Below are 16,697 nucleotides of genomic sequence, written 5' to 3'. Positions count from 1 at the left end.
AGTGTAGAGTCAACAAACACCCCCCTAAAATGTCCAGTGTAGAGTCCTCGAACACCTCCTAATATATGCAGTGTAGAGTCCTCGAACACCTCCTAATATATCCAGTGTAGAGTCCTCGAACACCTCCTAATATATCCAGTGTAGAGTCCTCGAACACCTCCTAATATATCCAGTGTAGAGTCCTTGGCTGGTGACTATGTTCCTTCTACCAGCTTTTGACATATTGGGTGGTCTACAGAAAATCAAATGACAGTGGGGGGACAGCATAATAAGGAACACCAAAATCTAAACAAATGACATGGAATCACTGTTGACACTAACTGAAATGGTCTTGTGACTTATTCAGTAAAGAAATTTAATATTTAAAAATGAAGGACATTTTCTAAAAGACTTGTACCAAGTATGGAATGACCGAGACCTTCCCTGGATCCCCCCTAATAACTAGCGATTGGCTATCTGCAGGAGTCGCATTCAGAATGAGCGGAGGGGTGCACATGCTCGACCTCGGCTCCACTCAGACTCAAGTTCTCGAATTCAGTGGAGGTCCAGCAGTTGGACGCGCAGCCATCAGGAAGTTATCAGCTATGCAAAAGCTGGAGTATGGCTTCCATACTTGGTGCAAACCCTTTAAATGGAGTAAGTCTGCAAAATCTACAGTTTCCTCATTACAGAAAGTCATGGGCTCATACAGGTGTATGTCACAGTCCACATATGGGCCACAGCGTCCAACCGTGGGTCTCCAGACTCCACCTTATACCCTCAAATCCAGGTCAGGAGATCCCCAGTCAGACTAAAAATTCTGGTCCATAGACTGAAATTCGCTTGTCTGAACCAGGCCTTACTATTTGAGACATTTCAGAGAAAACATGGGACACACATGGGGACAGGAGTCTGTTAGGTGGAGTACCCTAGCCCGGTATCTCAGAGGGTACCGTCCAGCAGATTACTCTCTAAGGGCCTTTATACCCTTCCACACTTGACTTATTTCTTAAAAGGAAATCTGTTGGCAGGTTTTTATTACCCCATCTTGAAGCAGCATGATGTAAGAGAGACCCGGATTCCAACAATGTATCACTTACTGGGCTGTTTGCTGCAGTTCTGATACAATCACTATGTTATCTGGCGAAAACCTACAATTTCTCTGAATGGTTCTTTGTATAACCCTACCTATACCATTGTGCATAGGCGTACGCGGTCCATAGGTGTACACTGTGCGTAGGCAGAAAACGTCCCGAGATGGGGGCGGGGTTATACAGAGCTCATGAATATAGCAACAGGTTTATTAGTTCTATAGTGATAATCTCTACAGCAAACAAAGTGATACAGCTGGAATCAGGGCCTCTGTATTAGGCAAACACCTGGTGACAGCTCCCCTTTAAGGCCTTGTGCTTGCATGTGGTTTTGTAAAAATCTGCAAGGGAATCTTTAAGCCGGCAAGGTCAAATGAGAATCCTGACGCGTTCTGCACGCAAACAGTATTTTTTCTATGCAGAAACAAAATCTGCAGCATGTCAATTATTTCTGCTGCGCTTTCACCATTGAAAGCAATGGTTAAAAAAAAAAAAAAAAATGCATGAAAACACATGTTTTTCCTGCTAGGACATGCAGATTTGGTGCAGAAAGTTCTGGAACGTGTGCACATAGCCCAACACTCTACAGCTGCACTCCATACATGAATTGTGAGCAATCCTACAGACGGCAATAGCAATCAATAGCAAAACAATGTCTCAATGCACAGAAGACGCTGCCTTTTTGCATTTTTCTTACCCCTAGACTTGAATGTGTTGTCCCCGGCTCATGTATGGCTGCCGGCTCTGTGGGACGGGTCACTTACCAGCATCCGCTCAAACAGATCCAGCACCGTCTCGTCATTCAGCTCCTGCAGCGTCGACAGAGGGTTGTCCGTGTAGTTTGCAGAGTTCCTGTGGGACATATACGGTTTCTCCTTCTCCTTCTTTATCCTCATACTGGTGAATCGCTCCAGCTGCGGAACAGAAAAGATCCATATTAGACGCCTCGCTCCCTGCATGGCCGCCCTCTTATACACCTGTCCTAGGACTGACACATAACCCTATCATCACTCACTATGCTATGGTCTATCCCAACATCCAGAAATCCCTGATTTCAGAGCTTCAGTGTATTAATTACAGCATAAAGATGCGATCCACTGGCACAGATATAGTAACTGAGCGTAAAGATGGGATTTACCGGCACAAGCCTATGGCATAGATATAGTAACGGAGCGTATAGATGGGATCCACTGGCACAGATATAGTTACTGAGCGTAAAGATGGGATTTACTGGCACAAGCCTATGGCATAGATATAGTAACTGAGCGTAAAGATGGGATTTCCTGGCAGAAATACATGGCACAGCTATAGTAACTGAGCGTAAAGATGGGATTTCCTGGCAGAAATACATGGCACAGCTATAGTAACTGAGCGTAAAGATGGGATTTACTGGTAGAAATACATGGCACAGCTATAGTAACTGAGCGTAAAGATGGGATTTCCTGGCAGAAATACATGGCACAGCTATAGTAACTGAGCGTAAAGATGGGATTTACTGGTAGAAATACATGGCACAGCTATAGTAACTGAGCGTAAAGATGGGATTTCCTGGCAGAAATACATGGCACAGCTATAGTAACTGAGCGTAAAGATGGGATTTACTGGTAGAAATACATGGCACAGCTATAGTAACTGAGCGTAAAGATGGGATTTACTGGCACGAGTGTATGGCACATATAGCAACTGAGCGTAAAAATGAGATTAACAGGCATGAGTGCATGACACAAATATAATAACTGAGCGTACAGATGGGATTTACTGGCACAAGTGTATGGCACAGATATAGTAACTGAGCGTAAAGATATTATGACCAAATGTAGAACTGGTGGAGGAAGGTTGAACTAGATGGACCTAGGTCTTTTTTCAACCTTAGTAACTATGTAACAAGCATGAGTGCATGGCACACATACTGAGTGTATTGATGGGATTTACTGGCACAAGCGTATGGCACAGAAATAGTAACTGAGCGTAAAGATGGGATTTACTGGCATGAGTGGATGGCATTGATATAGTAACGGAGTGTAAAGATGGGTGTTCCTGGCAGATCTCTTGCACACACTCCCATAAACAGGACGTACGGTCATTTTCCACACACGGTGAGAGCCCAGACGTGATGGCAGTGACTCAGCCTGCAGCTCCCGGCTAGTAAACACGAAGCATCCACAATGGTGCTCTGCCAGTTGGCTCGGCCGGGCTGGGTGTGCCGCCTCCAGACAGCTCAGGCTGTGATGTAGGAAGGGATTGTATGCAATGGTGGGTAATTCTAGCGTGTATACCATGGTATCCGTGTATAGTCACAGAGCACCTGATTATACAGGACAAAGGGGAACCTGTGCCGGCTGGGGGTGGTGCACCGGTGGGCATTTATACCACCCTACAGATTATTGGGCATAGCGGGGCATTACAAAAAGTGATTTATATACACACACCTTTACTAAAGGCAAGCGAATAAGCATGCCAACACATATGCCACAAGAACCACTCATGGCTAATAAAGCAAGCCTCCGCGGACAGGAGCGGGACTGCCCGCTAGTCCATTGGGCAGACTACAAGTACACCAATATTGTGCAGCAGTGATCAGAATAAATTATTTCCATGATCACTTTTTAATCGGTTTTGCTCTAAATAGCAGCTTGGTGCGGGGGGGTCCGAGGTGTAAGGGGGGGGGGGGGGTCCGTCCCTGTATAATGTGCTACAGAATGTGGAGACGGAACCTGTGCCACCGACGGCCCAGGCTCATTCTGCACAAAACTGGCACTAAAAGGGAATTAAGAGAAAAAAAAAAACAAAACTATATTTTGTGCCTATAGTAGTTTTTGTACACCTGGAGGCACACGGCTTTCCGTGGCTAGTAACATAAGGGCTCGTGTTCCAGAATTTACACACTATACAGGCAATGAAGTCACGAGACTTAAGACATGTAATGGCTTCAGTAGGTGTACTCACTGTCTACCTCTTAATAAGGAGTCCTTATAGAAAAATATACCATCTGCGTACATTATACATAGCCTGATGAAGCTGGTGCACTTACTATGAAATTCCAAGTCAGAATATTATACATATCGTAGCCTGATGAAGCTGGTGTACTTACTATGAAATTTCAAGTCAGAATATTATACATATCGTAGCCTGATGAGGCCGGTGCACTTACTATGAAATTCCAAGTCAGAATATTATACATATCGTAGCCTGATGAAGCTGGTGTACTTACTATGAAATTTCAAGTCAGAATATTATACATATCGTAGCCTGATGAAGCCGGTGCACTTACTATGAAATTCCAAGTCAGAATATTATACATATCGTAGCCTGATGAGGCTGGTGTACCTACTTTGAAATTCAAAGTCAGAATGGCTGTATAGTCCAGATACTACAATGGGCATAGTAACACCCCTAAAATATCAGCTAGGAAAACTTTCAAAAATAATTAGACACCCTACATCAGTGATGGCGAACCTGTGGCACTCCAGCTGTTGCAAAACTACAATTCCCATCATGCCTGGCCATTCAAAGCAAAAGCTTTGGCTGTGAAGACATGATGGGAATTGTAGTTTTGCAACAGCTGGAGTGCCACAGGTTCGCCATCACTGCCCTACATGGTTATTCAAAAATAAGTACACAAAACTCATCCGGTCCCCGGGATCTAATTAAAAGGAAATTTGTCTGCAGGTTTTTGCTATGAATCTGACAGCAGCATAATATAGGGGATGAGACTTCGTTTCCAGCGAAGTATCACTTAGTTTACTGGGGGCAGCAGTTGTGATTAAATCCCAGTTTTTTCTGCTGCAGATGTAGCAGAACTTAGAATCCTGAGCTGTGTGTAACTCCGCCCACACCAATAATTGTACACAGAAAGCGGCCAATCAGTGCTGAGGGCAGGGCTGGGCCTGGAGGTACAAGGTCAGTAGTGCTGTAGGGATAATCTCTTGCTGATAAAATACTGATTGTATTGAAACAGTAAAAAACAGCCCAGTAAGTGACATCACTATCAGGGTGTCTGCTCCTACATTACGCTGCTCTCAGATTGCGTAGCAAAAACCTGCTGGTAGATTCCTTATGGGCAGTAGTGATGAGTGAGCACTACCATTGCTCGGGGCTCGAAAAGAGCAGGTGGGATGCCCGGGCAGGCTCGACTTGAGTACCCAATATAATAGAAGTCAATGAGAAACTATTATACATTCCACTCGAGTCGAGCCAGTCCAAGGATCCAACCTGCTTGTTTCCAGCACCCGAGCATGGTAGTGCCCGCTCATCACTAGCATGCAGTGTATATGCTGTAATGTTTGCATTTTATTATCAGAATGGTTGTATCATCCTGGTGTTAAACGGGTTGTACGGGACTGACATATTAATGACCTAACATCTGGATACGTCACATCAATATGGGATTAGTGAGGGTCCGACACTCTCACCGATCAACTAATATCTGCTACAGCAGCAGATAGAAGTAGATATGTAAAGAGGACAGTCAAGAGAATGAGAGATCGCAATGCTCAGCAGCGGCCACTAAATATACGGGCCCGCTGTGTTCTGATACGTACATGCCTGGAACAGATATCAACTGATCAGTGCGGATAAATGTTGTTGGGTCCCCATCAATCTGAAATGAATGAGTTCCTGAACAACCGCTTAAAGGGAATCTGTCACCAGGTTTTTGCTCTCCTACCCGAGAGCAGCATAATGTAGAGACAGACACCCGGATTTCAGCGATGTGTCACTTACTGTCATTTTGATAAAATCAATGTTTTCTCTGCTGCAGATCTAGCAGTTATACAAAGCTCATGACTATGCTGGACTACCTGCAGCACGCCAAGCAGTCCTGTAATGATAAACTGCTGCTGATTATACAGTGATTTAGTCAAAAGTACACTAAGCAGCCTGGTAAGTGACATCATTGGAATCAGGATCTCTGCCCCTATGTTATGCCGCTCTTCAATTTGGTGAGAAAAACCTGGTGATCGATTCCCTTTAAGGACACATTCAGACGTCTGTACTAATTGGTCCAAGATCAGACGGCAATGCATGGACTGTGCCAGAAAAGAGCATGACAGCTTCATAGAAATACAAGAATCCATCACACTTGGGTTGGGACACCTACTGGCCAGTCCTGGGGTCCCCAACTCCAGTCCTCAAGGGCCACCAACAGTTCATGTTTTCAGGGTCTCCTTAGTATTGCACAGGTGATGATTCCAACACCCATGCAATGCTAAGGAAATCCTGAAAACATGCACTGTTGGTGGCCCTCGAGGACTGGAGTTGGGGACCCCTGGGCTAGTCCATGCATTGCGTTTGATCGCAGACTGATTAGTACAGGCGTCTGAATGTGCCCTTAAGGGTACGTGCTCACGAGTTGGACCCGTTGCGTCCTGACCTGCGGGGCTGAAAGTTTCCTCCACAGGAGACGGCAGCGGCCAATTCCCACGATCAGGGTTTGGGGCGCTGCAGTCTATCGCTTGTGTTCTCCCGATGGAGGACGCTTTCAACTCCACAGCAAAGAATTGACACGCTGCTGCTCAGGAAAGCTGCACCGCAGGTCAGTTTTCGCTGCGGGCCGCACACACACAGTGGGCAGGAGATTTCTATAAATCCCATCCACTGTGCTTGTACTGTACAATGCAGCGTGTTGGACGCAGCTGCTCCATTCAACACTCTGCAAACCCTGATCGTGGGAATGCACCCAATACAAGCAGAAAAGAAGGAACCCTTACGAGTCCTTGTGGATTCTCCACCCCTCGGATGCACACGTTACCTGTTGCGTTGTATAATTTCACATAGTAGCTGCTCTTATATAATTCTGCTTGCACACAGTGAATTAGTACAGGGTTAGGGTTAATAACTCAAGCAGTGTCAGATAGTGACAAGTGTAAAACAACCAGAAGCAGAGGAGTCCGATAAGTCCGAGCTGCGAGGATAGTGCCACAGGGAAGAGAATTCATCAGGACAAGAAAAAAGATGAAACTACTGCAAAATGGGAGGAAAAAATGATAAAGGACATAAGCTGTAAGGATAGAGGGGACGTGTCACGTACAAGCATGGGGAATGTAGTGCTAGGATAAACAAGCAACTTTCAATTTTAGCCCTTATTAAAAATCCTCACACAAGAATAGAGATCTGTAATTGTATAGTTTTCGGCTTATTGCGTACATTATCGTCCCTCTGTACGGATACCTAGGGAAAAAGCGCTGAGGCTCCGGCTCTACGGCCTACTGACGCTGCTCTGAAGATGGCCGGACCGCTGCCCACCCCGGGCTTCTCCCAAGCTACAGACCAGAGTCCTCAGCTTGGATCAGAGGGACAACCACAGTGTGGACTGTCAATCAGGAGCGCACAGCCTCCTGCAATGCAAGAAGTCAGGGGCCGGGAGCGGCGCGCTCCTGAAGATTCATAGACTACTCCTCTAACAGGAATTGTGATTATGTCACATTATCAGTAATAAAAGGGCTGCTTATTGAGGTCCTCTAAGGATTGAAAAATGTTTAGAAAGTGCTGACAAACCAATCTGGCTGTCAGTGGTGAGAATATATATGTCTTATAGCTGCAATGCGCCTCGGGGTAATGTTCAAATGATCTCTTCATAATAAAAGTCAAGTGGCCCTTTAACGAGCCTTTACATATGACCTAGGATTAATGCCAGATCAGAACCTCAATTTGCAGATACGGTTTTTCGGGATGATTGTCCCCAGTCAGTGCAAAGTATGAGATCTGATCTGGCTGTATGAGAGGCTCTACTGGAGTCTAGGGAGAAAACTTTTCTCCTTGGGAAGACTAACAAGCCAATCTGGCTGTCAGTGGTGAGGAGTCTTACAGCTGCAATGCTGCTCTGGGTAATATTCAAGTAGTCACTTCAGGGAGGAAGGAGATGAACTCCAGCGCCACCTATTGGAAGTAGCAATCCTAAAACTCAAAAGTGGCCCTCTATCGAGCCTTTTCATATGACCTAGAATTTATGCCAGATCAGAACCTCAATTTGCAGACATGGTGTTTCGGGATGATTATCCCTCGTCAGTGCAAAGCATGAGATCTGATCATAAAGAAACTAATTTGAATATTATCAAGAGGAGCATTGCAGCTATGCGACTCCTCACCACTGACGGCCAGATTGGTGTGTCAGTTTCCACAAGGAGAAAAGTATTCCCCTTAGACCCCACTATAGCGTCTCATTTAGCCTGATCAGGCCTCATACTTTGCACTGACGAGGGACAATCATTTCGAAACACCGTGTCTGCAAATTGAGGTTCTGCTCTGGCATAAATCCTAGGTCATATGAAAATGCTCGTTATAGGGTCACTTTTGACTTTTAGGATTGCTACTTCCAATAGGTGCCGCTAGAGTTAGTCTCCTTCCTCCCTGAAGAGACAATTAAAAAGTGCTGGGAATTGTTAAGAAAAAAAAAAAGATCAGCTTTAAACTCTTTTCTCCCCTACTATCCTCCTATTTGGAGGCCAGAAGATCACTAGTTTTTCCGCCTGAGAGGAGACATCACAGTGCCATGTTATCCCACCACCCCTCATATTACCACGGTATTCTTTTTCCGCCAGACCCTGCCCTCAGCTGCGTCATGTGGCATCATGGCGGCAGAAAGCAGACCTGTACGCCATAGGTCATTCTCTACGGGAGCGGATTCTTGAGACCGCCCGTAAGTGAGGACATATAAAATGCATGCTTTTAGCCATTAGTCGTCCGTATGTGTTGAGTTATTATATTTGCACACAAGCACAGTACCATACTCTGGTTAGAAATGTCACAAGCAAACAGACATGGCTGAAATGTATCTGTAAACCTGGCCCTAAGTATATGGCAATTGTGTGAGGGAGGCATATCGTGCCAGATCCGGCAATCATCTGGTACATGGGTGGCTATTTCACCATTTGTGGGTCTGGTGGGGACAGTGAAGATACATTTCAGCCATTGCTCTCAGTGACGTGGCACAAGCTGGCAGAAGATAAGCAGCAGCGGCAGGCACGTCAGGGGCACACAACACTTACCTCATCCACCATGAGACGCTTAAAGGTCTGACATGACCAAATAATTTATGGAATGGAAAGGGGAAAAAAAAAAAACAGGAGACAAAAAGACAAAATCAGTCGGACAGAAGAAATGACCCATAGAAATCACCAGAACATAAAAATGAAAAAATTACCAACATTTATCATAGGAAAAATGGAGAAATCAACATTACAGCTAAAAAGCTACAGAAAATGGTAAGAAATTGCAAATTATTTTACTTCTAAAATCTCATTATGACCCCGAGGTACATTAGGATTTCTTCTCCGCTCACGGGAGGCTGAAAACAAATGTTACTGGGAAGGGGGAATATTCATTTTGCACAAACAGCTGACACACAGGCTATGCATTTTTTGGGCTTAAAACCAAACAGGGGAATGTACAGGAGTAAAAGTTACATATCCTGAAAGTGCTGCCCAAGCCCTCGCTCAGGATATTAGGTACAAGTATGCTGCATAAAAATGACTAGACAGATTACCTTGATCAATATAATATTATATATATATATATATATATATATATATATATATATATATATATATATATATATATATATATATATATATATATATATATATATATAAATAAAACATCCCCTAAAAACAAGCCCTAGCACATCTTTCAGAGCCAAAGATAATTGTCTTATCTTTTGACCTTGTCTTATTTTTTGGGGAAACACGGCGTTAGTGCTATTGGCAAACAGAACAATCTGTTACTTTGTTCCAAAGTTCTCTGGTTGTAGTGCACAAAGTCATCCACAAGAGGGAGCACTCCTCCCACTGAGGACAGAGCGTCTGTAAACCACATATTCCAGCAGTGAGGCATGCACAAAGCTTATATACATAGGATCAGCAGCAGCTGCAGGATACGGTGCAGAGCTTATATACATAGGATCAGAAGCAGCTGCAGGATACGGTGCAGAGCTTATATACATAGGATCAGCAGCTGCAGGATACAGTGCAGAGCTTATATACATAGGATCAGCAGCTGCAGGATACGGTGCAGAGCTTATATACATAGGATCAGCAGCTGCAGGATACAGTGCAGAGCTTATATACATAGGATCAGCAGCTGCAGGATACAGTGCAGAGCTTATATACATAGGATCAGCAGCAGCTGCAGGATACGGTGCAGAGCTTATATACATAGGATCAGCAGCTGCAGGATACAATGCAGAGCTTATATACATAGGATCAGCAGCAGCTGCAGGATACAGTGCAGAGCTTATATACATAGGATCAGCAGCAGCTGCAGGATACAGTGCAGAGCTTATATACATAGGATCAGCAGCTGCTGCAGGATACAGTGCAGAGCTTATATACATAGGATCAGCAGCTGCTGCAGGATACAGTGCAGAGCTTATATACATAGGATCAGCAGCTGCAGGATACAGTGCAGAGCTTATATACATAGGATCAGCAGCTGCAGGATACAGTGCAGAGCTTATATACATAGGATCAGCAGCAGCTGCAGGATACAGTGCAGAGCTTATATACATAGGATCAGCAGCTGCTGCAGGATACAGTGCAGAGCTTATATACATAGGATCAGCAGCTGCAGGATACAATGCAGAGCTTATATACATAGGATCAGCAGCAGCTGCAGGATACAGTGCAGAGCTTATATACATAGGATCAGCAGCAGCTGCAGGATACGGTGCAGAGCTTATATACATAGGATCAGCAGCTGCAGGATACAGTGCAGAGCTTATATACATAGGATCAGCAGCAGCTGCAGGATACAGTGCAGAGCTTATATACATAGGATCAGCAGCTGCAGGATACAATGCAGAGCTTATATACATAGGATCAGCAGCAGCTGCAGGATACAGTGCAGAGCTTATATACATAGGATCAGCAGCAGCTGCAGGATACAGTGCAGAGCTTATATACATAGGATCAGCAGCAGCTGCAGGATACAGTGCAGAGCTTATATACATAGGATCAGCAGCAGCTGCAGGATACGGTGCAGAGCTTATATACATAGGATCAGCAGCTGCAGGATACAGTGCAGAGCTTATATACATAGGATCAGCAGCAGCTGCAGGATACAGTGCAGAGCTTATATACATAGGATCAGCAGCAGCTGCAGGATACAGTGCAGAGCTTATATACATAGGATCAGCAGCTGCAGGATACAGTGCAGAGCTTATATACATAGGATCAGCAGCAGCTGCAGGATACAGTGCAGAGCTTATATACATAGGATCAGCAGCAGCTGCAGGATACGGTGCAGAGCTTATATACATAGGATCAGCAGCAGCAGGATACAGTGCAGAGCTTATATACATAGGATCAGAAGCAGCTGCAGGATACAGTGCAGAGCTTATATACATAGGATCAGCAGCTGCAGGATACAGTGCAGAGCTTATATACATAGGATCAGCAGCTGCAGGATACAATGCAGAGCTTATATACATAGGATCAGCAGCAGCTGCAGGATACAGTGCAGAGCTTATATACATAGGATCAGCAGCAGCTGCAGGATACAGTGCAGAGCTTATATACATAGGATCAGCAGCTGCAGGATACAGTGCAGAGCTTATATACATAGGATCAGCAGCTGCAGGATACAGTGCAGAGCTTATATACATAGGATCAGCAGCTGCAGGATACAGTGCAGAGCTTATATACATAGGATCAGCAGCAGCTGCAGGATACAGTGCAGAGCTTATATACATAGGATCAGCAGCAGCTGCAGGATACAGTGCAGAGCTTATATACATAGGATCAGCAGCTGCAGGATACAGTGCAGAGCTTATATACATAGGATCAGCAGCAGCTGCAGGATACGGTGCAGAGCTTATATACATAGGATCAGCAGCTGCAGGATACAATGCAGAGCTTATATACATAGGATCAGCAGCAGCTGCAGGATACAGTGCAGAGCTTATATACATAGGATCAGCAGCTGCAGGATACAGTGCAGAGCTTATATACATAGGATCAGCAGCAGCTGCAGGATACAGTGCAGAGCTTATATACATAGGATCAGCAGCAGCTGCAGGATACAGTGCAGAGCTTATATACATAGGATCAGCAGCTGCAGGATACAGTGCAGAGCTTATATACATAGGATCAGCAGCAGCTGCAGGATACAGTGCAGAGCTTATATACATAGGATCAGCAGCAGCTGCAGGATACAGTGCAGAGCTTATATACATAGGATCAGCAGCAGCTGCAGGATACAGTGCAGAGCTTATATACATAGGATCAGCAGCAGCTGCAGGATACAGTGCAGAGCTTATATACATAGGATCAGCAGCAGCTGCAGGATACAGTGCAGAGCTTATATACATAGGATCAGCAGCAGCTGCAGGATACAGTGCAGAGCTTATATACATAGGATCAGCAGAGGCTGCAGGATACAGTGCAGAGCTTATATACATAGGATCAGCAGCAGCTGCAGGATACAGTGCAGAGCTTATATACATAGGATCAGCAGCAGCTGCAGGATACAGTGCAGAGCTTATATACATAGGATCAGCAGCAGCTGCAGGATACAGTGCAGAGCTTATATACATAGGATCAGCAGCAGCTGCAGGATACGGTGCAGAGCTTATATACATAGGATCAGCAGCAGCTGCAGGATACAGTGCAGAGCTTATATACATAGGATCAGCAGCTGCAGGATACGGTGCAGAGCTTATATACATAGGATCAGCAGCAGCTGCAGGATACGGTGCAGAGCTTATATACATAGGATCAGCAGCAGCTGCAGGATACAGTGCAGAGCTTATATACATAGGATCAGCAGCTGCAGGATACAGTGCAGAGCTTATATACATAGGATCAGCAGCTGCAGGATACGGTGCAGAGCTTATATACATAGGATCAGCAGCTGCAGGATACGGTGCAGAGCTTATATACATAGGATCAGCAGCTGCAGGATACAGTGCAGAGCTTATATACATAGGATCAACAGCAGCTGCAGGATACAGTGCAGAGCTTATATACATAGGATCAGCAGCAGCTGCAGGATACAGTGCAGAGCTTATATACATAGGATCAGCAGCTGCAGGATACAGTGCAGAGCTTATATACATAGGATCAGCAGCAGCTGCAGGATACGGTGCAGAGCTTATATACATAGGATCAGCAGCTGCAGGATACAGTGCAGAGATTATATACATAGGATCAGCAGCAGCTGCAGGATAGAGTGCAGAGCTTATATACATAGGATCAGCAGCAGCTGCAGGATACAGTGCAGAGCTTATATACATAGGATCAGCAGCTGCAGGATACAGTGCAGAGCTTATATACATAGGATCAGCAGCTGCAGGATACGGTGCAGAGCTAATATACATAGGATCAGCAGCAGCTGCAGGATACAATGCAGAGCTTATATACATAGGATCAGCAGCTGCAGGATACAGTGCAGAGCTTATATACATAGGATCAGCAGCAGCTGCAGGATACAGTGCAGAGCTTATATACATAGGATCAGCAGCAGCTGCAGGATACAGTGCAGAGATTATATACATAGGATAAGCAGCAGCTGCAGGATACAGTGCAGAGATTATATACATAGGATCAGCAGCAGCTGCAGGATACAGTGCAGAGCTTATATACATAGGATCAGCAGCAGCTGCAGGATACAGTGCAGAGCTTATATACATAGGATCAGCAGCAGCTGCAGGATACGGTGCAGAGCTTATATACATAGGATCAGAAGCAGCTGCAGGATACGGTGCAGAGCTTATATACATAGGATCAGCAGCAGCTGCAGGATACGGTGCAGAGCTTATATACATAGGATCAGCAGCTGCAGGATACAGTGCAGAGCTTATATACATAGGATCAGCAGCTGCAGGATACAATGCAGAGCTTATATACATAGGATCAGCAGCAGCTGCAGGATACAGTGCAGAGCTTATATACATAGGATCAGCAGCAGCTGCAGGATACGGTGCAGAGCTTATATACATAGGATCAGCAGCTGCAGGATACAGTGCAGAGCTTATATACATAGGATCAGCAGCAGCTGCAGGATACAGTGCAGAGCTTATATACATAGGATCAGCAGCTGCAGGATACAATGCAGAGCTTATATACATAGGATCAGCAGCAGCTGCAGGATACAGTGCAGAGCTTATATACATAGGATCAGCAGCAGCTGCAGGATACAGTGCAGAGCTTATATACATAGGATCAGCAGCTGCTGCAGGATACAGTGCAGAGCTTATATACATAGGATCAGCAGCTGCAGGATACAATGCAGAGCTTATATACATAGGATCAGCAGCAGCTGCAGGATACAGTGCAGAGCTTATATACATAGGATCAGCAGCAGCTGCAGGATACAGTGCAGAGCTTATATACATAGGATCAGCAGCTGCAGGATACAGTGCAGAGCTTATATACATAGGATCAGCAGCTGCAGGATACAGTGCAGAGCTTATATACATAGGATCAGCAGCTGCAGGATACAGTGCAGAGCTTATATACATAGGATCAGCAGCTGCAGGATACAGTGCAGAGCTTATATACATAGGATCAGCAGCAGCTGCAGGATACAGTGCAGAGCTTATATACATAGGATCAGCAGCAGCTGCAGGATACGGTGCAGAGCTTATATACATAGGATCAGCAGCAGCTGCAGGATACAGTGCAGAGCTTATATACATAGGATCAGCAGCTGCAGGATACAGTGCAGAGCTTATATACATAGGATCAGCAGCAGCTGCAGGATACAGTGCAGAGCTTATATACATAGGATCAGCAGCAGCTGCAGGATACAGTGCAGAGCTTATATACATAGGATCAGCAGCTGCAGGATACAGTGCAGAGCTTATATACATAGGATCAGCAGCAGCTGCAGGATACGGTGCAGAGCTTATATACATAGGATCAGCAGCTGCAGGATACAATGCAGAGCTTATATACATAGGATCAGCAGCAGCTGCAGGATACAGTGCAGAGCTTATATACATAGGATCAGCAGCTGCAGGATACAGTGCAGAGCTTATATACATAGGATCAGCAGCAGCTGCAGGATACAGTGCAGAGCTTATATACATAGGATCAGCAGCAGCTGCAGGATACAGTGCAGAGCTTATATACATAGGATCAGCAGCTGCAGGATACAGTGCAGAGCTTATATACATAGGATCAGCAGCAGCTGCAGGATACAGTGCAGAGCTTATATACATAGGATCAGCAGCAGCTGCAGGATACAGTGCAGAGCTTATATACATAGGATCAGCAGCAGCTGCAGGATACAGTGCAGAGCTTATATACATAGGATCAGCAGCAGCTGCAGGATACAGTGCAGAGCTTATATACATAGGATCAGCAGCAGCTGCAGGATACAGTGCAGAGCTTATATACATAGGATCAGCAGCAGCTGCAGGATACAGTGCAGAGCTTATATACATAGGATCAGCAGAGGCTGCAGGATACAGTGCAGAGCTTATATACATAGGATCAGCAGCAGCTGCAGGATACAGTGCAGAGCTTATATACATAGGATCAGCAGCAGCTGCAGGATACAGTGCAGAGCTTATATACATAGGATCAGCAGCAGCTGCAGGATACGGTGCAGAGCTTATATACATAGGATCAGCAGCAGCTGCAGGATACAGTGCAGAGCTTATATACATAGGATCAGCAGCTGCAGGATACGGTGCAGAGCTTATATACATAGGATCAGCAGCAGCTGCAGGATACAATGCAGAGCTTATATACATAGGATCAGCAGCTGCAGGATACAGTGCAGAGCTTATATACATAGGATCAGCAGCAGCTGCAGGATACAGTGCAGAGCTTATATACATAGGATCAGCAGCAGCTGCAGGATACAGTGCAGAGATTATATACATAGGATCAGCAGCAGCTGCAGGATACGGTGCAGAGCTTATATACATAGGATCAGAAGCAGCTGCAGGATACGGTGCAGAGCTTATATACATAGGATCAGCAGCAGCTGCAGGATACGATGCAGAGCTTATATACATAGGATCAGCAGCAGCTGCAGGATACGGTGCAGAGCTTATATACATAGGATCAGCAGCAGCTGCAGGATACGGTGCAGAGCTTATATACATAGGATCAGCAGCTGCAGGATACAGTGCAGAGCTTATATACATAGGATCAGCAGCAGCTGCAGGATACAGTGCAGAGCTTATATACATAGGATCAGCAGCTGCAGGATACACTGCAGAGCTTATATACATAGGATCAGCAGCAGCTGCAGGATACAGTGCAGAGCTTATATACATAGGATCAGCAGCAGCTGCAGGATACGGTGCAGAGCTTATATACATAGGATCAGCAGCAGCTGCAGGATACGGTGCAGAGCTTATATACATAGGATCAGCAGCAGCTGCAGGATACAGTGCAGAGCTTATATACATAGGATCAACAGCAGCAGGATACGGTGCAGAGCTTATATACATAGGATCAGCAGCTGCAGGATACAGTGCAGAGCTTATATACATAGGATCAGCAGCAGCTGCAGGATACAATGCAGAGCTTATATACATAGGATCAGCAGCTGCAGGATACGGTGCAGAGCTTATATACATAGGATCAGAAGCAGCTGCAGGATACGGTGCAGAGCTTATATACATAGGATCAGCAGCAGCTGCAAGATACGGTGCAGAGCTTATATACATAGGATCAG

The 16,697-nt window shown here is 45.2% G+C and overlaps 1 protein-coding gene across 1 annotated transcript in view; it reads right to left on the bottom strand.

Annotated features, from left to right (window-relative positions):
• Positions 1–16,697, bottom strand: part of DIAPH1 (diaphanous related formin 1) — a 370,807-nt gene that overhangs the window by 249,675 nt on the left and 104,435 nt on the right. Inside the window, exons 2-3 of the mRNA XM_075344403.1 lie at positions 9,056–9,082; positions 1,835–1,984 (exon numbers count right to left, since the gene is read on the bottom strand). Coding sequence (XP_075200518.1) covers positions 1,835–1,984; positions 9,056–9,082 — 177 coding nt within the window. The remainder of the gene's footprint in view (positions 1–1,834; positions 1,985–9,055; positions 9,083–16,697) is intronic.

The sequence above is a fragment of the Anomaloglossus baeobatrachus genome, chromosome 4 (assembly GCF_048569485.1).
Source record: "Anomaloglossus baeobatrachus isolate aAnoBae1 chromosome 4, aAnoBae1.hap1, whole genome shotgun sequence".
Taxonomy (NCBI): domain Eukaryota; kingdom Metazoa; phylum Chordata; class Amphibia; order Anura; family Aromobatidae; genus Anomaloglossus; species Anomaloglossus baeobatrachus.
This window is presented reverse-complemented; position numbering and strand designations above follow the sequence as displayed.